General features: G+C 36.6%; 1 protein-coding gene and 1 pseudogene across 7 annotated transcripts in view; both read right to left on the bottom strand.

Moving 5' to 3' along the window:
- Positions 1-9,017, bottom strand: part of LOC149409507 (uncharacterized) — a 50,483-nt gene extending 41,466 nt beyond the window's left edge. For 2 of the 6 annotated variants that reach the window (XR_016305136.1, XM_089649553.1), the window contains exon 1: positions 7,367-9,017. Coding sequence is in view for 1 of the 6 variants with exons in the window: in XM_089649556.1 (XP_089505682.1) it covers positions 7,373-7,600; positions 7,748-7,813 (294 nt within the window). In the remaining 5 variants the exon portion in view is untranslated. The remainder of the gene's footprint in view (positions 1-7,366) is intronic. The other 4 variants (XR_016305135.1, XR_016305134.1, XR_016305133.1 and 1 more) reach the window with 4 other exon arrangements.
- A 2-nt stretch (positions 9,018-9,019) lies between these two features.
- On the bottom strand, positions 9,020-21,815 carry LOC149409506 (uncharacterized; annotated as a pseudogene). Its single transcript, XR_016305132.1, has 2 exons — positions 18,590-21,815; positions 9,020-17,965 (listed from the first exon to the last, which is right to left on the bottom strand). The product of XR_016305132.1 is annotated as an uncharacterized LOC149409506 (transcript).
- Between the last annotated feature and the right edge of the window lie 5,322 nt (positions 21,816-27,137).

The raw sequence follows: 27,137 nt of genomic DNA, 5'->3' as shown, positions 1-27,137 counted from the left end.
CTGCTAGCTTCGCTTCTTTGGACAGTTTTTTGTTAGCTCCAACCTCGTCCAATCATCCACTAATTACCCATTATAACCAAGAACCCGGCCACCCCTACTAAGTCACGAAGCGTAATCAGGAGAGATGGTAATAGATGCAAGTTCAAAATTTCCCATATAACATTATGCCTTTTGCCGCCATTTTGGATTTTGATGGTCAAAAGGTATCCCTCAACCAGTCTCTTTCGATCCGGCCCGCCACGCAGTAGGTATTTTTTATTGATTTGATTTTTGCGAAAGTTTCGTTTCAATCTGAATACGCATACATTTCTTATAAACAATTCAAGCAACATATATTAGGGTAGGTACCAGCACTCCATTGTGGACTGCTAGCTTCGCTTCTTTGGACAGTTTTTAGTTAGCTCCAACCGCGTCCAATCATCCATTAATTACCCATTATAACCATGAACCCGGCCTCCCCTACTAAGTCACGAAGCGTAATCAGGAGAGATGGTAAAAGATACAGGTTCAAAATTTCCTACATAACATTATTCCTTTTGCCGCCATTTTGGATTTTTATGGTCGAAAGGTATCCCTCAACCAGTTTCTTTCGATCCGGCCCGCCACGCAGTAGATGGGAAAACGCATCCGCCGCCAGGACCTAGACAAACCTCACCCTATGAACCCGTGTACCCCTGCTAAGTTATGATTTTTTATGGATTTGTTTTTGCGAAATTTTCGTTTCGATCTAAATACGCATACATTTCTTATAAACAATTCAAGCAACACACGTCATTTTGATTTGAAACGGTACCATTTCACAGTCATTTCATGCGATATTCGACTCTAGAGACTAATACTTTGAGTTCAATATCACAAAAGATTACGGAATCACATAAAACCTTGTGATGAACAGTCCACCGATTGCCCCTTGATTGGTTCATTTAGTAAAACCATATATAGGGACACAGATCAACTTTGTCTAATAACTTCTTACCTGGATCAACATACAACGGGAATAGATCAATATATATGAGATCAACATAAGTATGCCAATTTGGGTAGATCAACATACTACGGGAATAGATCAATATATATGAGATCAACATAAGTATGCCAATTTGGGTAGATCAACATAAATTATGCATCCGATTTCCATACAAATTTTGAAAATTTTACTAACAGTATATCAAATGGTTTTTCTGGCAAACTGGCAACATTGATAATTATTGTACCACTGTTGTCAATTTATTCAGATGTATTCCATAATAGCCAAGTTATATGGTGTTAAAGGTGGATCAACTTAGTCTAACAACTTCTTACTGGATCAACATAATACGGGAAGAGGACAATATATATATATATATATATATATATATATTGGGTATACGGGTTATTGAGCCTCATAATATGCTTGACTTATTATATCACTCCCAGCTGTGTTCTGGTCTGAGACAAATTGAGTTTGGGTTAAATTAGAGGTTACATTTTGCGAAGATTGATGAAATACATTAGGGGTATTATGGGCTGAAGAAATATTACGGGCTGATCTAAATACTTCATCACTTAAAATACGAATCCTTGAAGAGTTTTGATTAATATTAGCGTTTTCGTTCGATTGTTGAATAAAAATATATTGCCCTTCATTAGATTGATTCAGATATGATGCGGGCGGTTCTGAAAGTGATGAGTGTGGCCTGGGAGATGCCATTGTACCACTAGAATACATTGCAGCATTTTCAGATCTAGGTCGCTTCAAGGTATATGTTGGATGTTGCACTGTATCTGGTGTAGAGGAACGTAATGTTTCAATGGATGTGCGTCTTTCAAAATGCGCTTTTCGAAATAAGGCATGAATGTTAAACATTAAATCCTCTCTTTCATTATCGGAAAACTTTCTTAGCTTTTTGGCCACCAGTTTTCCGAATATATAACACTCATCATCTTCAGCGTCATCTTTTGCTGGCCTATTTATCACCTTATTTAAATTATTAAATGCCTCAGCCATTTGCTTGCTGGCAATTTGTAGCTCGGGTGGGTTACGACACCTGGCGGTTTTATTCTGAAGTGGCATTGGATCAGATGTCTCCGTCGAATTTTGAATTTCCATTGGGGGCGGCGAAGTTATTGGTACTGATGAATATGAAGGATCATCTTCTCGTTCATCTGGGCCAGTTTCATTATTTCGATCCTGCAATAAAAATCAAATATAATTGTGAATATTTTTTGATTGCAGATGCCGAGCAATGAACAGCAGTGGTTAGAAGTTGAAAACGGATTCAAGAATAATTTTCCACATGCTCTTGGTGCAATGGACGGAAAGCACATTGTTATACAATGTCCAGATAACTCTGGCTCCGAGTTTTTTAATTATAAGAAGACATTCAGTGTAGTACTATTAGCTTTAGTCGACAGTAACTATAATTTTATGTATGCCGACATCGGTAGTCAAGGGAGGATAAGCGATGGAGGTGTATTCAAAAATTCTTCATTATGGAAAAAAATTACATCTGACAAGCTTAACTTTCCTAAACCATGCCGATTATCCAGTACTGAAAATGTCGAAGTACCCTACTTTTTTTTGGCTGACGGAGCATTTGCTTTACACAATAATATAATGAAACCATATCCTGGTTCTCATAATATCGGTTCACCAAAACGAATTTTTAATACACGCTTGTCAAGATCTCGAGTAGTCGTGGAAAATGTTTTTGGTGTTTTAGCATCCAGGTTCAGAATATTTAGAAAGCCCATTGATATAAATCTACAGAACATTCCCGTTATTACAATGACATGTCTCTTATTGCATAACTTTCTCAAAAAAAGTAATAATTCATCTCACATATATATGCCTCCTGGCACTTTAGATACATATAATAGCCACGGAGTTTTACTTCAACAGGGAACTTGGCGGCAAAACATGGACAATAACTCTGCTTTGAGAAATTTACCACAAATTCCGCGTAGATCAATTTCGTCTGCCGTTCAGTTAAGAGATTATTTAGCAGATTATTTTTAACAGAAATTAAGTTTTGTTGTTAATGTGATGTAGGTATTTACTGTTAAAGTATAGTACAGAAGGCACCACATCAAGCTACCCCTCCCTCTACTCTATCTAATCTCTGGTAATAAAAACAAAATGCAACTAAAAGCGTTTAGTTTAATGTGTCGCCTACTGTACAAATAATAAGTGTGTAGGTATTTTAGTCTTATCAATATGTAGGATTTACAGTAGGCGCCACAGTAAGCTACCCCTCTCTCAACTTTAATCTTTGGTAATAAGAAATATACAACGTACGTGGCGTACATGAAAGTAATTAATGTTTATAACTGTGCTTATTAATAAATAAATTACTTACCGTACTCATTGTCTTTTTACATTTGTACACCCGTCCCAAAAAGCTATCCATATATTCAAACGCAAACCATACTGGACGATAAACATCGTCCACGCCGGCACCAGATTTGATTGAGGCTTCTCTCTTTCTATGGTAGCCCCGGTAAGTCGCGATGAGCGATTCCTTTTTTTTTTTCAATTCTCCCACCGAAATTTGCAAAATATCTTGAATGCGCATCCAAGCATCATTAATTTTCTTTTTATCTTTATGGTCCCTTTCAATTGGGTCCCAAATAACCGCCTCGGATTGGAGTGTTTCTAGGAACAAAAGAATTAGGTCCTGTGACCACAGTGTAGAAGCCATTATTACGTATAGTCACTATAACTCTGCGCACGCACAACCACCAAACACGACGTCTCGAAGCGAACTGAAGTGAACCGAGTAGTGTGGCCAGACACTTCGTGTTCGAACTTCGAGTCCTTTGACTCGGGCGCATTTACCGACAACAATCGGAAGTCGGGCCAAGCGAAGCGAAGATGCCCGAAGCGAAGCGAAGTTCGTGCCCACACTATCGTATTAGGTCAACTTCGATCAACTTCGCGAGTAGTGTAGCTGGGCTTTAAGGCTATCAGAAGAACGAGAATCGCTTAATAGTTAAGAAAAGATGTTACAAGCGACGGACTGCTAGCTTTCGCAAACGATAGCAGTCGTTGACGAATGCTATCATTTAGCTTAAGGCTAAAAGAACGAGAATCGCCCTCCTGTACGCTCCATGCAATCGCAAATTCTACGGGCAAACTCTCCGCAGCCATTGTAGCATAAAATACTCAACCACTAATGAATACTTACAAATGATGAGATCAATTCTCAAATAATATCTCTAAAGCTGCCGCGAGTGGGCCGCCATTGACAAGCCATGAGGTAACAACATTGGGGATTGCAAAGTATGTAAGAATAAAAAGGGGTAAAAGGATTCCAAAATTATGTTTATTCCTACAACTTTTAGAAACATGAGAACTCTATCAAACATTACTATAATATCTCAGGGGTGTGCGTCATCCGAAGGATTGAACACAATGGTGGAATTTATAAATACATTGAAAGTTGACAATAAGGTGGTGACATAAATTAACTGACCTGTTTAATCGTGTAAGGGCGCCAAACAATGCAAATTAGCGTTGTTAAATTTATAAATTAGAGCGCGGGATGACCAAGGTAGAATAACTATCTAACGGCGTCATTGCTGCTCGTAAAATTTATCGACCCGCGTGCTGGCTCGAGTCTTCCCGTATCCACAACGTCCCAAATCCGCAGCCCGTAGAATACTGACAATGGCCGCTTTATCGTTCCACAAACCCGTCTCGAGCTATCTCGAAGTTGCCACACGGCATAACTGCCGCAATATTAGCATCGCACCAATAAGCTTTCGCGACAATTGCATTTGTAAGATTCTTGAACTGTATCAGTTCAAGTATTTTTCCAAGTGTATTTGTAACGACAACTAGTGTGTCGTTATTAATAGATCCAGTGGATATGACCACTGTAGTGCAGCGTTTGTTTCCTATCTGTTCGACCAATCTGCGTGCGACGGCAGATTCGCCGTGTAGAACTGGAACGGCAAGTTTAGAGAAGCACTCTGAAGAGACGACGTCTAGAGCAATGGAACTACTTAAAAAGATAGCTTTTAACTCCGAAGGACTCGGTATAATAACATCGGACCTAGATAAAGGACTTGATTCAGCCCAGCTGGCTATTCTGGGAACTGAAGGGGTGACAGGGCGATCAGAAATGTAGGATTTAATAGAACCAGATACAGAAGGATCATGGAAAGAATGGGACGCTGAGCTGCTGTCCATCCATTTTTCCACATTTATCCTATTCTGTTCTTCAATTAGTGTATCCATATTAAGCGTGGATTCAGGCTCATTAACGGAAGGATGTATAACATCTTGCACGGTAGATTGTTTAGGTGCATCAACTCTCGGTGGATCGCGAGGAATTGTCGATTTAGTATTTTTATTATCACGTTTGTCATGATTTTTTGGAGTTTTTTTAGCATTAGTCTTCGTTTCAGAAGACTTCGTATCGGACGTAGCTCTAGAAGAGCTAGTATCGCGAGCACGCGAATGACTTCGCTGCTTAGCAGTAGTTTTAAGCGCCTATTCTTTTGTGCTCTGTTTCCAACCCAGAGCAGCAAGAGAAGCTTCTAAATGGTGTGTGCTTACAACATTATCATTAAAGCTAGTAGTCTCGTAAAACACAACTACTTGACTAGAGCTTCCGCTTGAAGCGACTATTTTGTTACAAAAACGACCTCTGTCGCCTTGTTTATTGAATGAAGTTATTCCTGTTGTAGTATTGTATGACACATGTGTTATTAGAATATTAAAACAAGGTAAAGATCCTCTAACTAGCACCAATTTACGACAAAATGGTGCAACATCAACTTTTGTGATAGAAATGAAATGGTATTGGCCATTGTGGCATAAAATACTCAACCACACGGTGACATCAAATAATCTCGTCTCCAGCTATCTCGAAGTTGCCATACGGCTTAACGGCCGCAATATTAGCATCGCACCAATAAGCTTTCGCGACAATTGCATTTGTAAGATTCTTGAACTGTATCAGTTCAAGTATTTTTCCAAGTGTATTTGTAACGACAACTAGTGTGTCGTTATTAATAGATCCAGTGGATATGACCACTGTAGTGCAGCGTTTGTTTCCTATCTGTTCGACCAATCTGCGTGCGACGGCAGATTCGCCGTGTAGAACTGGAACGGCAAGTTTAGAGAAGCACTCTGAAGAGACGACGTCTAGAGCAATGGAACTACTTAAAAATATAGCTTTTAACTCTGAAGTGTAATGCCAAAATTAATTACAAAAAAAATAAGCCGATTCAAAAATAATAGTCCATTATTTGGTAACAAAAATTATCAAGTCTGAGAATGACATATCAAAGGTATAATTTAGCCGTTTTGGATAGCTGATTTTCATGAAATCACGATTCTGCCCTATTAACGAACTCTTAACGATATAAAAATCTTGTTTTATTTTATCATTAACTATGTAAAAACCTTTGTGAAATTTTCTAACATCCTTTCCGCTCAGGTTCATACAGCTGAATGCTTTTTTTGTTATGGCGGCATGTGGGCATTTTCGGTAACGTTTTCGACGAGTAGCTAAAAAAAAATTACAAAAATCATTCTCCATAACACGGTTTCTACGAAATATTAACAAATATAAAATACAATGATATTAGTATGTTCCTGGGTTTAATTTGGAAGAACTTCCTTATTTTCGATAAACAAATCTAGCACATCAAATCACCACCCGTCACTGTGTCAGTTTCATAGGAAGAAAAGGGGTTATTTAACTTACATTTTTTGGCAATTCTTATTAACTTGCCAGGTTTCAGGCATTCGTATTTGTTTCCTGGCTTCGTTATTAAGTGATAAAACAACATTTTCACACATATCCCGCATAAGTTTAGAAATCTCTGTTTCTCTCCTTTTTATTAGTTTCGTCAGAGTGGTACCTTTCTTCCACCCGAACCGTGGACGTCACATCCTCATTGTATGACTGATTTTAAGACATTTGAAGATAAATTATGGAACATAGCCAACAGGTTTTCCACTATGTTTCGTACCTCAATGTTTGATGTTTGAATGTGGATGAAGTAAGGAGTGTGTGACTACACATGTACCTGTTGCAGGCAACTAATACCTACTTTGATTATTTTCTCGGTTACGGCGCGGCGAAGGCACTAAATAGACAACTTTCTTTCACACTAAATAATGTATTGTCACACTGTGTAACCTCTCTTGCAATGACAACAATGGCAACAACCGCCCTATAAACTGTTATCTTACTTTAGCGCACTTTACTTAAGTGCAGAACTCGGTTTATATTGATTTTTTACCAACTCATGGGACAACAGGCCAATTCTTAGCACTTTCTGTAACATCTTCCGCCTGCAATGCATTAATTAATCAGATTATCTTAAATGAAGAACTGATATAAAACTAGGAAACATTGTAAGTTCTTACATGTAGTTAGTAAACGGCCGTCATCACCATAATAAACCTCAGCTGTGGCGCTAGCCAAACTCCCACCTTCTTCCACCACCAGCTCCTGCACCAAAGCACCAAAGTGCTGATGTCATCGTCAAACACGCTGGGGAGTCCGTCAATCGATGTAGCCATTATGCTCTTTGTGTCCTGCTTTATTGGTGCTGCAGGAGGTCCACCGCCAGTCCTCTCCGGAATTTCTCTGCTACCGTCCTTGAAGCATTATTAAAAGTCAATTAATAAACATATATACCTGCATGAATTAAACAAAGCATCAGGGCAACCAATTACTAAATATAACAGTTCATTTAACAGCATTATGGCGTTAAGATTAATACTAATTAATAAATGTATTCCAACCTGCCTCGCCTGACGCTTCATATTTTCAAACCGAGCTCGAAGCTGTTTGACAGAATCTATCGCCATTGAACTCGGATGCAAGAGTAAGCCATGTCGCCTCTCGTTGTTTGAAGATGACTGCGTCGGTCTTTTTGTTGGTGAGAATATGTCTATACTTCCTCACCATATTGCATCGTTTCCTGAAAACACATTTCATATTTATAAGTAATAAGATCGTACAAGGAATTGCTGATATAAACTTAAATATTATATTTATTAGGTTCAAAATACACAAATCCATCTTCATGTTTCTTATAGATATTTTGTTGCACATGAAAGCACTATAATATTCCTCAGTAAAGAATTATTGAAATGTGGCAGAATGCAAAATAATATATAAAAAGATACATGGCAGAACATTCCAGAAGGAATAAAACGCAATGCTTTTAGGGCCGTCTGTTTCAACGCTAGCTATAGTAAAAGTAAGAATAAAAGTAAATGCTACAGTTAAATTTCACCAAAATGCGTTTTTCAATCAATTTAACTCCTGGTTTTACGTCACCTTTAACTTCCCGAAATCCGAGAGTTACTCGCGATTCTCGAGTTACTCCGCCATTTGGACATATTTGACAGTTCTATACGTATATAAGGTTCTTCTGTTGAGTGTTGTTACGAAACATACGTCTTCCTCCTCCTGATCAAAGCTCAAGGGTCCAGCTACAGATCCGCCTTCAGCTTCAGCTTCTTCCACTTCCACCAGCTCGATGGTGGTCGTAGGGTTGCTCAACGTACCGGGGTACCCTACACAATGTATTATGTGTACATATTGTTAAAATTATAGTGTTTCAACATAAACATAGTGTCATTTTGCACACTCGCATGTTCCATATTTGGTTTTGTTTATATATAAATTATGATTGAGTTAAATATGTGTAAAATAATACCATCGAATTCCGAAGTACTGGCTTCCCCCACCATGGACGTCTGCAATAAGCCCTTGAGCCACAGCGTGGTCTCGGAAACGTCCGATGGAGGGGGGCCACCACCTGTCTTTCTCTGCTCCTGCACAACATTGCTCCATTCCTAAAACAAACAAACAAATCTCAGTTGGCTTGCTGATCTTGGCACGGGGCCTGGCAAGTTGGAATTGAACTCAATCTCAGTTGGCTTGCTGATCTTGGCACGGGGCCTGGCAAGTTGGAATTGAACTCAATCTCAGTTGGCTTGCTGATCTTGGCACGGGGCCTGGCAAGTTGGAATTGAACTCTTCGAAGATCCGCTCCCACACCTGATTTTTGTTAAACAAAACTGCCGAATACTTTGACACAAGTTCATTTAATCTTGAAACCTCTTTCTGCGAGAAATTGAGAGACTTGCACCTGTAATAATAAAATGTAATAATATTATCATAGCGTATCTTAAAGTCATGTAATTTAAGGAAAACACATAGTTGTACATTCTTACTTTTTAATAAATCCCTCCATTTTAGTGCAAGGTTATAACGACGCACAACAATCTTCTGTATTTTGACAGTCACTTAACCAGAGATCATATTTAATCTTCGGTGTGGCCGTACCAAAAAATAATGCCGTGCGTTTTTCCACGTAATTTCGAGGAATATTCTGCTTTTTAGACTGGCCACACTAGTAACTGTTACTTTTGCATAAAGGCACTTGAAACAGCGTGCGGTCCGATTTAACATCCTTGTTACTTTAACATTTTATAACAATCTCAGGCGAAATTACGTAATGATATTTTATGGACATACGTAATAGGTACTACAACTATGTAATAACTAAAAATATCTAATTGTACTGTGTATGTCTTAACAAATAAATAAATAAATAAATAAACTGACAGTTAAATTTTTAACTTAGCTCACGATTTAGCATTCTGTTGAAACAGACGGCCCTAAGATTTTTAAAAATTGGTCTACATGAATCCCGGTGATCAGAGTTTGGCACCTCTTTTGGATGATAAAAACATCTTTGGCGTTTACTGAGTTTCCCCAAAAAACTATTCCGTATTTTATCATTGAGTATACGTATCCATAGTATGCGATCATTACTGACTCGATGTTTAAGATATTTTTAAGGGTCCCTAGAACAAAAGAAAAGCTACTGATTTTTGCAACAACTTTAGATACATGTTCTTTCCATTTTATATTTGCATCTAGTTGTATTCCCAGCAGTGAACAAGTTTGGGAAGGTTCGATATGATTGTTATTAAAGTTAACATTTATGTTTATAGGTGTAGCTTGTACTGGACAAAATTTTAGAAGTTCAGTTTTGTTTGTGTTAAGCGACAGATTTTGTGATAACAGCCAGTTTGCTATTGATCGACAAGTCTTGACAAGTACAATCTTCGAACTTGTAGCCCAAAGTGAGGCAGAGCACCGTCTTGCTGAAACCACATATTCCTTATGGTTATTAGAGGAATGTCTTCAAGAATTTCCTGCAGGTCGTTCTGCAAGAAATGCAAGTAAAGTTGTGAAGACAACCTTGCTGGTAGAAAACATGGCCCAGCACCCTGTTGCCATTGATCCCCGCCCAAACATTGAGAGACCACCGATGTTGAAAGTGTCTGGGTCGCTTCGCATGTAGGTTGACGTGTCCCCACTGATGCTCATGGTGAGAATTAGACGGGGGACAGATAAGAAATAAATTGTTCTTCTTTCCCATGGCCCCTGTTAAATGCTTGAAAGTTGTTTCGGCAAACTGATCGTCGGCCGGACCGATGTTATTCATTTCGAAAAATTTGCACAGTGCAATATAATTGTTCATCAGGGTCGAATTGGAATTGCATTCTTCATTTTTTTTTTATCGTAAGGTTTTGATCTCAAAAATCGTTCAGGTAGCGGTCTCCTGAAATACCAAAACCCTTCCGACGGGCACTGCGATTCTGAGCCTTTCGTTGAATCTGGGTTTGAACATGAGCTCGACCCCCTCGGGCGTTTGCGATAAAACTCTTGTTGCGTCCCCTTCGTTAAAAGCCCGTGCCTTGCATAAAAGTGAAACGAGTTCCGCATTGCTGAAATTATCTCGCTTACGCATTCTAGCGATATTCCTTGATCTTCCGCCGGTTTCTTTCTGTTCTTCTCTAAGTGTAATCCATCCTTGTTCATGCTGTTCACTGTTCCGTCTTGACTGTGATGGTATAACTGCATCGGTGACACTATGTCCTCTATCCACACTTTCGACCCCCATGGTAGATGTTGGCTCTTGCGCGAAAAGTAAATTATCTCCCTACAAGGCACACTCAATGAGATAGTTTTGTCGCCGTTCGGGGTGGTCTGAGTCCATTCCAACTCGATGAGCTGCGCACGTGCAAGCTTCATGATCTTCGCTCTCGAGAATATCTTGTAGAATTTGACAACCATCGCCGGAATAAAGGTAGCAGCGAGCATGACATGCAATGCTTTCGCATTTGTAGGGTTGTCTTCGAATAATCCTTCCGAGCCTAGAACCGTGCCCCCACTGGTTAGATGTAGAAATGTATATAAAGTGCCAGTGTTGTCTTCTTGTTCGAAGAGAGAAATGCGAAGCGACGAGTTTCCAAGGCCCTCGGTAAATCCTCGACTTGGAACTACAATATTGGCTATTAATTAATTTATGACTCGTTGGTCGCCAGTGTAATGCAATTAACTCATGTACAACTCAACCACCCTAGGGCCATTGTAACATGATTAGTTTGAGACAAGGAGGATTGCTTTGTTATTGAATAAAAGAGGTACGATGATTAATTTACATTTATTTACTTACTTACATTTTATTTACATTTATTCAAAACAAATAGAACTAGAGACTCTCAAATTTACAAGTTAAGCAAAATCTCAAGGGGTGAGCGACAATTCGAAGAATTGATCGCACGGAAAGAATTTTAATGGTAGCAATAAATAGTTATAAATGTGACATTGTGTACAAGTTTAATATCTGACCTGATTCACAGAAATGGGCGCCATACAGCTCTTAGGAAAGAACTGTAAAAATTTATGTGATTGACATGACGACCAGCGATTACATACAACTAGCTGTGTCCGCCATCAGCGTCTCCCGTAATTTATGTCGACTGGAGCAGTTGCCCGAATCTCTCCTATTAGCGCGACCTCACTGGCTGTCCGATTGGTACTCCCTTTGGAAATCGTAAGCTGCGCTTCCTTCTTGAAAACCCATAGAGTACGAGTACCATAGATGAAGGCAGTCTTTGGATAGAGTTTGTTAAAACGGTAGCGGGGCAAAAGTGAACTGCTACAGACTCACCCCTTTTCATTTGGGATGTCATATGTTCCGACTCCACGTAGATATTTGGCAATTACCACCTGTTTCAAGTCTTTCTGTGCTGCTTCCTCCATGAGAATATCTACGGCTGATCCCCCATAGAAGATTCTTCTTCCTCGTCCATGCCCATCGCTTGAGCCAGCACTGCTTTCGCTGCTGTTTCCCTGTCTTGCGTTATCTCCATCAATGATTGCGTCAATTCTGTCTCTTTTGACTCGTCATTCATTGTCGATTTCTCCAAAGAATTCATTTTCTTCCACTTGATTATTGTCCTGATTCGTCCCTGACAAATACAGACTTTTTCGTTAATTAGAATCTCCGTAAAGTGCGCTAATAACATCTTGGCAAATCTTACTTGACGGTAAAACTATATTTGACGGTACACAATTTTGAGGATTTGGTAATGTTCCGTTCCACAACTCTAACAACCATTCGGCAAACGCAGTCTGGTCGCACGCAGTACGCATATTGATATTAAGATGGATTGTTTTAAATAATCTCCAAAGCGGACTCCTTTTGATGGACGATGCAACAATTTTCCCGCGGGAAGCTCTATGACAAACAGGCAAGACTTATCTAAAATCTCCTTATCTCTTATCGCACGTTCTATCATTGCAAAAGCTAAAATAGGAGCTTCATCCCACAATATTAACTTGTGCGTTTCTTATAAAAGATTTATTTTTATTTTTATTTGAGTGTCGACGCCGAACTATTTAAATTTAAAGGTAAATTAAATGCAGTGTGACACATTCTGCCCCCAGGAATAAAAATTGCGAGTACTTTTTGTGACTACTTTTTTGTCGGGATATCCTGGTAAAAATGTGAATGGGCAGAATCATCTAATTCATTCAGATTGAACCAAGCAGTTAACGTCGTAATGTGGCTGAATTTTTCATTTCCTTCTCTGAAATACACTTGTTCCCCACCCGGCAATTGTACACCAAGTTAAATTGTCATGTGGGACTGACCGTGAATTGGAGAATACGCCAAGCCGGGGCGCTGATGAACCTACACTGTTGCTGGTGCCGTCAGCTGCTTCCTGAAGAAGTCGTATTTCCATGCGAGCACAATCCTGTGTGATCCATACTTGTAAATGTATTTAATTGCCGTTTAAATCCTCTTCAATCTCTTCGCGAAATACTTTAGGAAACTTCTTGCAGCACTTCCCGCCAACCATACAAATTGCGTCAGGATTGACTACGCCGCATGGACTGTGAAGATGCGGCAAACCTCTTTTTTATTTCTCAATTACGTAAACGTACGCTAAAACCTTATATAACACTTCTCTTTTGACAATATCATCGATGAACTCTTCAACCTTCAGCTGGAAAACTCGTACCACTGTCAATTCTGGCCTATCTGAGGCACTTTGCCATGGTTTGAGCTCATTAACTATTTCACGCCATTTTGGATTGCAGGTGAACATGATGAACATGTCAGGAAGACCGTATCTTCTGACTACTGACATAGAATCTTGGTATAATATAGTCATATGCCGAGGACCACCGATGAAGGTAGACGGCAAGATAACGACGTTTCCTACTCGAATGTCACGATCTAATGCCTATTATTCAAATGATCCAACAATCCCTGGTAACACTCGATGCGTAATTACTGTTGGTGTAACCTCAAATAACTAAGCCTACTGGATTCGCAGCGAACATATGAATTGAACTTAAATAGCTTTCCCGAAGAATGAATGATATTGAAAACAGCACGCCTTATAGCAATTTTATGCAAATAAAATTGAAGCAAAGTAACATTATTTCTTACTGTGGTTGCAAAATCTGAGTGATGCCGGAGATCTGTAGACCACCCACACACGCCTGAAGAGAATAACAGAGGGAAAACCATTGAATCTAAATGCGGAGATACCATACCAATAGGTTGCATACCGTGCGGCCCATTCGGATAAAAGCCTATGTCCACATCAGCCGGCTGGTTTCCCTCGTGGTCTGCAAAGTACACTATTCCCACATCATTTGAAGTCGTCTGGGCATTATATCTCCTTTGATCGTCGGATGAAGAAACAACAAACTAACGATACGCCGTTGTCCACCACTTTCTCTACAACGCGCCTCTTCTTCCTCAACAGTGGTTCTAAGATTTTGATAGCTACCCTCTTAAGGACTTATTTGACTGATTACAGTGATTACCCTATCTACAGTCGACGTGATTTCTTGCATACAACTTGCGTTGGCTGGATGATTCATGCGCAGATTGACAGCTGCATCCGTGTCGTACACGTATAGCTGCGAATAACACGGAACCTGGTTTTCTCCAACTTCCATCATGGTCGAGGTCAGTGGCGGCCGGTGGTCAAAATATGTGGGGGTTCACCGGATTACAACATTGAGTCAGAAAATAAATTAAATAAAGGTTACCTATTTATAAAGAAGTTCTATTCTCCGCTCCTTTTGTTTAGCGAAGACCTCTATGACTCTCGTGTTGAAATCAGGCCTAGACTGAATAAACCTTTTTCAATGCTTAACACTGATAGAGCGTTCAGTCTGTCCTGACTCAACGTGTTTCTTATTCTTTTATTCTTTTTAACGTTGAGAAACATCTTTAGCTTTCAACTGAGGTCACTGGAATGGTGCACACAAGTTTTAGTAATTTCACAGTCTCGGAAAAGTCTTCTAATAAACAAGTACTATAAAAAATCTGTAAAATTGATAAAGCGCCGTCAGCTTTTGAAAAATCGTCACGGGTGTAAATTGCACAGAGTTCACCTTTTAAGTGAACTTTATTTAGGAAGTCATATGTTTTGAGCGTCACATTGAAATCATGTTCTGGGAAATTTTACCTGCACATTTTTCACAATTGAGTAATGTTGCTGCAGAAAGATTTTTACTGAATTCAAAGCGTTGTTTCATTTCGGACAGTATTGTATCGCAAACCTCTTTACAAATAATTGATTTGGTGGTTTTTAGTCGTTTAGTAGGTGGCTCAGGAAAATTTACTGTAAAATTGCGTACATTTTTAACGGAGTTTTCAAACTCATTGAGGTTATTTCGGATTACAACAGGATCTAAGTTTTTTTTAACTGCAATAGGGTCTTTTCACAGTTTTTTTTATTGTCTAAAAAAAATAAGTAAAAAATTACGATAATAATGGAATTTTTATTTTATTTTTACGATGATGAATAAATTTTTTATAACACTTTAAAATGTGCTATTTTTAAAATGCCGCCGAAACGATAATTTCGCGCCGAATAGCTCTGTGACGTCAGCGCCGTCGATTCTGGCCATAAATGATAGCTGTTAGTTAGTAAATGGTCCGTAAGTTACAATAGGGTCTTTTCACAGTTTTTTTTATTGTCTAAAAAAATTAAGTAAAAAATTATGAAAGTAACGTAATTTTTATTTTATTTTTACGACGATGAATAAAATTTTCAAAGCGAAATTTTCGCGCCGAATCGCTCGTCAGCTCCGTCGATTCCCGCCAGTGTTACCATGTGCATGGTTTTTACCATGTTTTCATGGTATTTTGGGTCATTTCTAACTCCATGGTTTTTTCAATAAAACAATGTCGAACAAGACACCAAAAACCTGTACTTTCGAATGAGATACGAATTTTCAGCATGGGTCGAGTGGGGAAAATCCCAAACTTTAGGAATGTAGTTCAAACTTCAGTAGGTACCTATGGGTTCACATGATAACAATGTATATTTATCTACTTATTGTCTTTGTCAATAAATAATATGAATACATTAATTAAATTAGAAGAAATATTATATATCATGACTTTATGTAGGTACCAAAACTAACTGGCAGTGGAGTGCAGTGAATTTTCAGTGAGCAGATTGCTAAGATTGAAAAATACGACATTAATGATGTTATTATAGCTGAAATTTTTTTTTTTAATTTTATTTTTTTGTATGAAGATATTTTAGCAAAGATAGGCAATTTTTAATTATACTACCATGGCTAAAAAATCTTCATACAATAAATTGATATTTCGAAAACAAAAAAATCATTTTCAGCTACAACAACATCATTAATGTCGTATTTTTCAATCAGAGCACTCTAGCTCACAAAAAATTCACTGCACGCCACTGCTAACTAGGTACTGTAAAATGTAGGAAAAAAATTATTGGAGTTCTGGGAGAATTTTTTCTCCCTCGTCTCATGGGACTGAAAAAGTTATTTAATTTTCATTATTATTTAATAGAGTCCACAAATTTTACTTGACAACAGCAAAAAATTAAATTTAAACTTTTGTTTTTGTCCTATTATTGAAAGGAGAAATATAAAATCCGTTACTGTTGTTTTCGTATTTAAATTCTCAATAAAAAAAGCTTTAAAAAGGGCATGTTTTTTTTTCTTCATAATTTTGTAAAACATGGTTTTTTGTTTTTGGGACATGGTAACACTGATTCCCGCCATAGGTGATATCTGTCAGTTTGTAAATGATTCGTAAGTATGTATATTATAAATGGTGACCAGATAACTCAGACAAGTGGCATTTTAGACTCCCTTTTAAAAGTTATTAAAAATTAAAAGTGATGAAAAAAAACTAGCTTATATAGGTTAAGTTAGATTATGGTTTATTTTATTTTTATTTTTCATCACTTTTAAAGACTTCAAAGGGTTTCTGAAATTCCACTTTTCCATGTTGCCATGGAACCATTATAATTATATTTGTGTCATAGTATGATAGGAATAAATGATGATTGTGGTGTTTGAACGCATAATATGTATATACATTATATTTTATAGTAAATAATTACTTTTAATTTATTATGTATCAACATTGTGTAATAAATAATGCAACCTACGTTACTGTATTAAGTATTAAAATAATGTTTTCTACTGAAATATAGTTTTTCTTTTACTCACCTAAATAAAAGTACTTAGATTATTACTATACATATAGTATATACGTTGAAAAATGTTCCACTATATTCAATTGAAAGGTTATATCAGTAATGAGAAGGAATCCAAGGAAGGTAATAAAAACACTTTATATGTACATGTCACACATCTACCCATTTATATTTAAGTTTTTTAAATATAGCATTGAAAATTTTAAATGACCAAAATTGGGTACATTTAATAATAAGTTGTTTGCATAATGCTTCATCATACATCACATTAGACTGTATGACTTTGTTAGAAGTCTCAAAGTCATAGTTAGCAACACAATAAAGTGCAGCCGGCTTCCGGGCAAAATGCATTTGTAGTTGCATCTGTGCCATGACTTTGGGAGTAGGTTCCATGGAATCGGTTAGGTAGTTTTTCATTGTCGACTCCTTCGCTGGGCATTTCACTTCAACAATGAAATCTTCTCCCAAAGCATCTGGAGAAGCACCAAAAATTGGATACTCCTTACTCAAAATGAGACCACACTTTTTCAATTTAATTTTATTAGTTTAATTTTAAAACTTGTTCTTCGAGGATTCTACCACGCTGAATAGCTTTAGTCTCAAAGACTTTAGCACCGAGAATACTTTCAACTAGTGACCCGTCTAGTGTGCAGCAGTGAGCCGCTTCATAAAACTTTGATGCCGTCACCCTACCGTAACGTAAGTTATGCCATAGTATATTGTCAGACTGGCCGATGGTTTTATAGGCTGCCTTCTGACAGGCCTCAACAGTCATTGCCTGTTTACAATATTCAATAAAGTCCCCGGGTGTGGAGCCTATATTATTTCCAAAAAAATTACATTCCATGATGTGGATTGACAGATTTTCAAGAGGTGTTGGGTTTGCATAAAACTTAGTTGACTGTGTATTTATGTGAATGCTAGCATCTATCAGCTCTCTTGCGAAACTCCCATCATCCTCTGGCAAATCCATATGTCCTATGGTCCCCATGTCTTTTGCTTTTATAAACTTCAGGCTTGTACCTATTCCCGCCATCTTGGAGCGTTTCTAATAACATTGGATTGAAGTTTTTGGAGGTTCCTCACTGCGTCTGTGGAGCCATGATAAGAAGGCAAGTGCGTGCTTACAGCCACCTGGAACAATGAGAAGATGCAAAAATTAAGTTACTTTTATTTTGAATGTATGCTTATTTGGCGCCATTGCAGATTGAGGATCAGACATTTTTAAACATTAACTGCATACTTGGATCCATGTTGTCGGAGGGAGGAAACATAGAAATCGGCAAATCATTCTTCAGCCGAGCTGTTGAACTTAAGAATGAGTTTTAGAAACGACCCCTTCTCTTGTGACAAATGTTAACCCTATAAAAATGTGGGGCGCCTGTTTGGCATGTTTCTCAACTATGAAACAATGCCGAAGGGATCAGTAACACTAGGTCCATCGGACTATCTTTCATTAAAATAACAGTAGAACAAGGATAGCATTCCCACCTAACACATGTGCTCTAAAGATTGCAATCTAAGTACAGGGTCAGCAGTTGTGTACTATCTGCAGTATCTATGGGTCCTGTACCGTACGCACGGCTTCTGAGAGGCTAACTTGACTCTGTCTTCGATGGCGCCCCAGTACCTGGGCTGGTCACTTAGAGTTACACCGAGCATATCAATGGAAATAATATCGGGAAGATTGCTTCCATTGAAGGAGACTAGTAGATATAAAAATGAGAGTAGAATAGAATAAACAAATTAGGAACTAACCTTGGGATGCAGGACAATCTTCACACTTGCATGAATCTACAACCTCCAGTACTTCATTGCAAATCAGTGTGACTGTGTAAGCCTTTGTTCTGATTTTGTGCTCCGGAGTGACTCGAGCTTTCACAGTGCAAATATTGTCAATTCGTTTCAATTGGACATATCCCACTGCACTGTTTCCATAATTTTCCCGTGCTGATCTGTAATATACATAATATTGTTTATCAAAACATTAATCTACCAAACCATAGCATTAGGGATGGGCAAATGGGGAAAAAATATCGATATATATCGTATCGATATTTTAAAAATATATCGATAAATATTGACTAAAAAATATCGATATGTTGATATATCGATATTTTCTGCGCAATAAGCAATTATCCATAAAAATTGTCAAAATATTCGAAATTTTAAAGCAAATACACATCTGGCTGTTTTGACATCAGTTTTATTATTAAAAAAATAAGTACATAAAGCCAAGAAAAAAATCAACATCATAAACACAACAAAAATTACATTATTCAAACCAGTATTTGTCTGATATTGACATCAAGAGCACTCTTTGTTTGATGTGCTCCCCTGTTAATCTGCTCCTATCATTTGGCACAGCCAAATTCACCATTGAAGCTACTCTTTCAGATGACACTGAAGAAGCTTGGCAAATCAAATATTTTAGAGCGATATCTGAGAGAACCGGCGTGAAGTGTCGGCAATTTACCCAGAACTTGATTGGATCAGATTTTCTTTCTAAAAGTGGTTGGTCCAAATACTGCTTCAGTTCATTGGGGACACAGCCACTGCTTGGAACCTCTGACGTAGCTATGTTCAGATTTAATAATTTCGCCTGCTGATAATGCTATGATAGCATTATCAGCAGGCAGGAGGGAATGTTTTTTTGCAGATTTGACATTTAACATTACAATGAGAACAAATTTATTAACTATTTATATTCATAATTTAAAGGTGGAAACAATTCTACAACCTTTGTATGCGGTTGTAATGTTCAATGTTCTACAGAGCATCTTCTGTCACGGAGGTTAAGAGGCTTGCTGTCTTGTTTCAATTTCATGAAAAGGGGGAAAAAAACACTATTTGTTCGCATGTTTTTGAAATATTGAAATACATATAGGATTAGTGTGTATACAATATGTTTTTCTTACCTTGTCGCTTTAAAACCTCTAAATTCAGCACTTAGAAAATCACTATTCCCAGATATAAAAGATGCCATCATTATAGCGTCTATTTTAGGCAAATTGTCCGACTGAGCACGTAAAAAACCGCTGTCAGTCATTATAACTACACAATATTATTAAATTACTATAAGAAAATAACACAAGCGTCTTGAATAAATCAAATATAACCGGTAAAAACTACAAATAATGTTTTGCCTTCTGACAGCGACTCGGCTGGACTCGGCGTTCATAGAAATGATGTTGAATGATGTTGACAGTCGGCGGGCGTGACGTCATGATTCGGTCAACCAATCATGGTCCGTTCGGATAAGCCCAATTTTAGGCTGCTTTTAAAATCATTAATTACGAATGAAAATATTAAAATTGGACGTTTTTAGTACGATAATCATAATCAGAAAATTAAACTTTAAATCTTCCACATATTTTTAACGGTATCCCTAGTTTGTGAAAATACCCTATTGTCTGAATAAAATATATCAGTGCGGCATAACTTTTTGAAAAAAATTCAACCATTAAATAAATGTTTCATCTTTGAGGTAGCAAGAGCATATCAGCTTGATCCATGGTATTGCTGTCATTGTTGGATTCCAAAATCGTCTCCATGCACTCAGGGATTCGCGATTAGTACCAACGGTTTTAATTGTCCTTATATTAAAATTCCATCTCGTCTGAGAAACTGAGGGAATTTTGCGTTTCACTATTTTATTTAAAATATCTGTTCGTTTCGACGACCGTGAAAAAAACTGTGTGCAAATTCGAAAAAAACATTTTCACTTCTTTACTTTGGGACACACCTTTTTCTACAATCAAATTTAGTTGATGGGCGTAGCAGTGGATCTAATGCGCACACGGAAACATATTTTGAATTTTAGCCTTAACCCCGCCAATTTTCCCACTCATTACTGAAGCACCGTCGTAGCACTGAGCAATGAATTGCTTCGGAGATATATTTAAAATGTCAAGTTCTTGAAACAGCGAATCTGATAAATCCAACGGCACAGTGGGATTTTGGTGTTAAATACTTCCAAAACCGTTTGCAGATTTCGCCATTCCGTTTGTAGCAAATGATCATTACCATTTGCTTAACTGTGGAGACATCAGTCGTTTCATCCGCTTGAATCGCTACAAAATCACACTTTGAAATTTGTGATTTTATTTCGCTGTGATAACCGAACCGAGTTTCGTATTGTGATTGCCATGTCAGAAATCTTGTTGGTTGTTCGGCGCTCGGGAGCACATATTAGCTGGCCGCCACTGGTCGAGGTGATATGGCACACTTCACCAGAGATTTTCAAGCAAAACGGTCGTCTGTCCGGTATAGCTATGACTTTGGCACCAAAAGAAGCGAAGGCGTTGTTGAACTGTCTAATGAAAGCTCTGAATTCTTACATTTGACACTCACATTCAGGCTGTAGATTCAAAAAAACCTTACCATTATAACAGTAACTGTGTTTCAAGCGATTACTTTCAGTTGCAATGTGAACTGACCGGCAGTGTTCAACACTACATCGTGATCTAAAACGCCTAAATGGTGAACAGACGGAGAAGACACGTTGGCTGTTACGGCAATGGCACATTTGAAAACGAGGCTCTAGAAACCCTGCTTCTATTGGGTATTCTGGGCATAGAAACTGTTGATTTCTATACTTGGTGTAGGGAGTACGTTGGGTTCAGAAACTACTTCAGCATACAGTTCTACACTAATCAAAGATTCTGTTATATCTCTGTGGACGTCGATGTCCATGGACTATCTTCTGGCACCTGATCTACAACGCTACAATTCTGGTTATGCTCTGCCCGTCTTTGCGATTATATTCAATTTGTTTTTCCTTCCGATTAATTTTTGCCGTTTTAGTTATGCTTTTGTGTTTTTTCTCTTTTCATACGCCATCCTGTTAACTAACTGTTTTGCATTTTTACGTCGTTCTTCCAGTTTTCTCATTTCCAACCTGCTTTTTACATTCACATTCTGCCTTTTTACTTCTTATTAATTTTCCTTCTTTTAGTGAAAAATAAGCACATTTAGCCAATACATCATTTTTTTTTTTTTTTTTTTTTCTTTATTCATGAAATATTAATGTGTACAGTTTTTACATGCTTTTCGACTACCACACTAGACACACGCCCGTATTATGGTAGTCGAAGAGTAATACATTTTCCCAGAAATTGGCATCGGAAATAAACTTAAAATGCACAGAATTTAATTGGGATTTTTGTATAAGCTGAGGATAGAACGCAAATAGGTTCAAAAGTTGATGATTTCACGTCGCCACACGTTAACGGGCAAAAGCCCGCTTTTGTAACGGAGAGATCACTTTTTAATTAAACAAACACTGTATCACTATAACGTGGAAACTAAACCAAAATAAAATTGATGATTTTCCGCGATTTTACTTGCAAAGAAAACTTTTGGAGAATTTTGCGCCGGAGCGAGGTTTTTGTGACTGTTCTCACCGGAAGCGAGAACTAAACTGAACTTTATGGATATGTATAGAATCATGGTAGTTACGGCTATTGATCCAACATTGTAAAGTTATCGATTTCACTGGAAGGGTTAAGCAGCCTTCGCAGGCCATTTTCAAAATTAGTAAGTTTTATAACATGAGACAATCGACATCACAACACCCACATCCACATCTGACATTGCACGTAATGTGTTGTAATGAATTGTGATGTGACTGAAGACTTATATGAGAGATGCCATGAAAGAGAGACAATTGGATGTAGTTATGCAGAAAATATCCAAACATGTATAGCTGTTGTTGTTCACCATTAAGAAAGAAAGTTCTTGTGTTTGGTGAGAGAATATCACTCAAATAAAAAAATCATATATATACATACATATTAAATTTGTAATTATTAATTTTTTGCTTTGTTTCAAACCACTTTATTGAGTTACATAGGACCAGTTGCGGTAGCACTCGAACTTCTTCAGGACAATGGAAATATAAACTTTAGTTTATAAACTCTTGTAATTTCTTCAGGACAGTGGAAATATAAACTCAAGTTTATAAACTCTTGTAATTTCCTCAGGATAATTGGAAATATAAACTCTTGTGATTTCTTCAGGACAATGGAAATCTATACTTAAGTTTATAAACTCTTGTAATTTCCTCAAGATAATTGGAAATATAAACTCTTGTGATTTCTTCAGGACAATGGAAATATAAACTTAAGTTTATAAACTCTTGTAATTTCCTCAGGATAGTTGGAAACATAAACTCTTGTGATTTCTTCAGGACAATGGAAATATGAACTTTGGTTTACAATTATATATTTCCATTGTCCTGATGAAGGTTGAGTGCAACCGAAACCGGTTCTATATAACTCAATAAAGTGGTTTAAAAAAAAGTTTTTTTTTTCATTTATATTATATCAAGCCACAAAGTGTTTGCTTTCTTTCATAATTTATTAAATTTATGTTTAGTTTTTACAATACAGCAGAGAAAAGTGTGAAACAGTTGTATAAAATTTATTACTAATAAATGTTAAAGATAGAGACACGCATGTAAAAAAGGACAATAGTTTGAGGTAATATTTCCATTCATGTATATCCACTGGAGCCATTGGTTATATATATACATTTACCATATTATTTAATTAATATCATAATTCCATTTTTTAGGTTCTGTAAATATGGCACATTATGACAAGCGAGGTTTTTGCAAACTTGCCATAAAATGCCAAAAATCGCTCCAGTGGATATTTTCTTTAGTTTTTAGTTTTGAAGGAAGATTATTAAAGTAAGTTACATTTTCCTAGATAAAGAGATTGGTGATTTGAATATGCAATGCTCAATTATGGGATTTGTTATGCTAACATCTTGCGGATTCAAGTTCCAAATTATTGAACTGTTTTTGATTAAACATTTGTGTAATTGAATGATTTGACCTATTGTAAAAAGTAAAAATATTGTAAAAAGAGGGTTTTTGTAGAAAATATTGATGGATTTTAAGATTACCTTAATTTCAAGTTTTTCTTTTATATATTGAATAATAAATTCAATTTTTTATTTATTTATTAAACAATTTTGTAAATTGAACAATAAAAACTTTAAATCAAAATGGAGTTTTACAAATTAAACTTGATGATGATAAATAAATTACCTCAGTTATCAATCTTTGAATTAATTTAAGTGGATTTAAATTTTTCCATATTATGTCCCTCCCCAGTCCCCAGCCAAAGGACTATTTTTCGTCTTTTTTTAAAAATATATTCATAAATTAATTTTATTATTTGACTCCATTTGTTTGCAGTTGTTTGAGACGTGGCATTTTTATTGGTTGTTCTTTCTAAAGGGATACACCAAATAATTCTACTCATAGGGATCGCAATTAGAGTTTGTCGAACACAGTGCTCACACAAGTATGCATTGCTTGCATAAAGCATATATCTAGCTTGTTATTCCACTTCAGAAAAGAAATATAATGCAGTGAAAATTAAAAAAAAGTTTTTTTTTTTGATTTGATGATTCCTTTCTCGCCAATAACAATAAATATACACTGACACACACAAGTATGTGTTGTTTGCCTCAACTGTGATTGCTATATCTCGGCACACCGTTTTTTTAAAAACTTACAGTCAAGTTTTTCAAGTAAAATAAATAGTTAAAATTTCTGTTAAATTTGTATAAAGAAGGTTAAAATTTTGAAATAATTTTTTTGCAAAAAGTGGCACTATAAAGTATTTTTTTAAATTTAATTACTTTTAATTTTAGCGGCTATATAAAACATTTTACATAAAAAATATGATGATTTTATGTATAATGGTATTTCTTAGACATCCTCGCTCGGGGATCCTGTTCAGAGGTGGCCTAGTAATTTATTTGTCTTTTGTGTCCTTTTAAGTATTTTTTTTTTAGTTTTTTCATTGTCCTCTTTCAACCAGATTTTTATCCTTGATTTGTTCTTATTAAACTTTTCTATTCATTTTATATCTAGGGGAAGGATGTTGTGGAGTTTTGTTGCAAAATAAATGTAGTTTCTTTGTCTGAATGTGGTTTTATAACTTGGAATTTTTTTATGTCAGTCTAGTGGAGGATTCTGTATTTTTTTTTATAAATAGATTTAGTAGTATATTTTTGGCATTAATTTGTCACACATTTGGTACGTCAAAACTATTGAAAATTTCAAACAAAGGTGTTCTTATGGGTTCAGTACAGTTTTTATGATTCCGTTTTGCACTGTATTCTGGTTATGTATGTACTTAGGTATAGCAGATCCCCATCCTATAATATTATTTATGCAAAATTAGATAATAATAATAATGTTTGGATGATTTGTATAGCGCTGTTTTTGTGCAAAATCACCTCAAGGGCGCTGTACAAATATACAGTACACTTCTACAATGATCTATGTTATTACTATTTGGAGATAATATACAGTACCATACTTACCTGGTAGGTCACTTAAGATTAACTAATTGTTTCTTAGGGAAATTTAGATACAGAATTTAGGACATAATTGGAAAATTGTATATAATTGGACTTTCTCTCAGGAACGGTATATTTAATTCCCGTCTGTGATATTATTATTTATTCTGTGACTGTTTTGTATAACTAGGTTTTAAGGATGTGTTCAAATAAAATATAATAAAAGAAATTTCGTTTAATATTGTTTATTTTTATTCACAAAACTGAAAACCACAACACAACATGAAATGTTATCCTATTTATGGTTTTTTCAATTGCTATAAAACTAGTTTCACAGTGGCGGCTTAGCAGCACGATTTAGAAGAGCAATTAATTACGGGCCACATACATTTTGTACGTAAATCGCATTAAATACACATTAGCATCGCCGCGCAATTGATGAATCGAACTACAAAATCGTGTTGCTAATCCAATGAGAAACTACACTAAGGACGGGTTGTTTCGGAGAACTTGAACAATTCTTCAAATTTCAAAGTTAATTTTCAAGTTCTGTGAAAGATATTTTTAAGTTCTGTTTTTATTTCAGTTCTGTCAAGCAACTAGCATATAATGATATAATAACAGAATTTGAATAGGACTTTCACAGAAAACCCGTAAATGAACGTTGAAATTTGATGAATTGTTCAAATTCTCCGAAACAACCCGTCCTAAGAAAGTGGTTATTATAGCAACAATACATACAACAATTGAACCACTGAATAAACAAATTACTAGATTTGAAAGAAAACTAATGTCTCCAATAAGTAAGACCTTTCAACTTCTAGGACCTGAAAACCAATGAAATTGTTCCTATTTAAGAAATAATTTCGATAAAGTTTGATCAATTTCACCCGAAGTAAGATAAACTTGACCTTACTTCGGGCGCATGACACTTCTATCAATTTATCTCCTCAGTGAATTGAACAGATATTGGATCCCAAAAATTCTAATCTCTTCTCTTGTTAAAGTGAACACGCATTATTTTTTTTCATGTGATATCCCTACAAGAGAAAAAAAATTAAAGAACCATGTTAGGAAGAAGTGCCTGGCTATTCAGATCTGGTCACTAAACACAACTGAAACTACTTCAAATGACGCTTCAATTCTGCACGGTGACATCATCAAGGAAGATACTGAGAGTGCCACAAAAAATTACCAATTTAACACTTTTCAAAATCAAAACACTGAATATCTTGCACATACATGTTTAAATTTTAGAAATGGGTTTTACAGTGTTATTACTTGGTAAAATCTGTCCGCATTGGATATACAGTGTTTGGTTTCGTAGAAACATTGGCGTAAAGCTGTAAAGGAACTATGTTTAAAAGGTGGGTTCATAGGCATCTAATTTGATAGACTTGCCCTAACGTGAAATCTTGGTATCATTTCGATCAACTGGAGACAAACCACATGACCAGATTTTTGGCACCAGGAGAGTTCGAGAATGCTTTGGACAAACTACCAAATCAGCCGTACATTGACCATTTATGTGCGCACATTGAAATAACCAGATCCTGTGCAGAAAATAATGTTCGTTTTAGTAAGGCAAAGGTTTGTAGCATGGCCATTGTGGGACTTTTGTGCGCAGGATCTAAATTTTCATTTTTAAACGAACTCCCGAGCGTAGCAATGCTAAAAATGAGCTAAGAGGGGAACTTAATAACACATTTGTAAAAGTATTGAATTAAATAGTGTAATAAAATTTCCAATTTTGGAAATGAGCAAAAACTTTTGTTTACCCGATTTGGGATTTGTAGTCAAGTTTTTTACGTAGCCAGCAATGTGTTACCATTGTAAGAAGGACTAGTAATTCGCAAGCAGATTTTATTTTTCAAAATTAAATTGTAGTGATATTACAATGTGAGTCGCCTGTATATGAGAGATGTTCACACCGCCTCCCGCATTCTGCGCACTTGGTTTGTTTCCCTTCCCTTGATTGGTCTAT

Source organism: Hesperophylax consimilis, chromosome 30, assembly GCF_061612785.1.
Source record: "Hesperophylax consimilis isolate HC1 chromosome 30, BYU_Hcon_1.0, whole genome shotgun sequence".
Lineage (NCBI taxonomy): Eukaryota > Metazoa > Arthropoda > Insecta > Trichoptera > Limnephilidae > Hesperophylax > Hesperophylax consimilis.
This window is presented reverse-complemented; position numbering and strand designations above follow the sequence as displayed.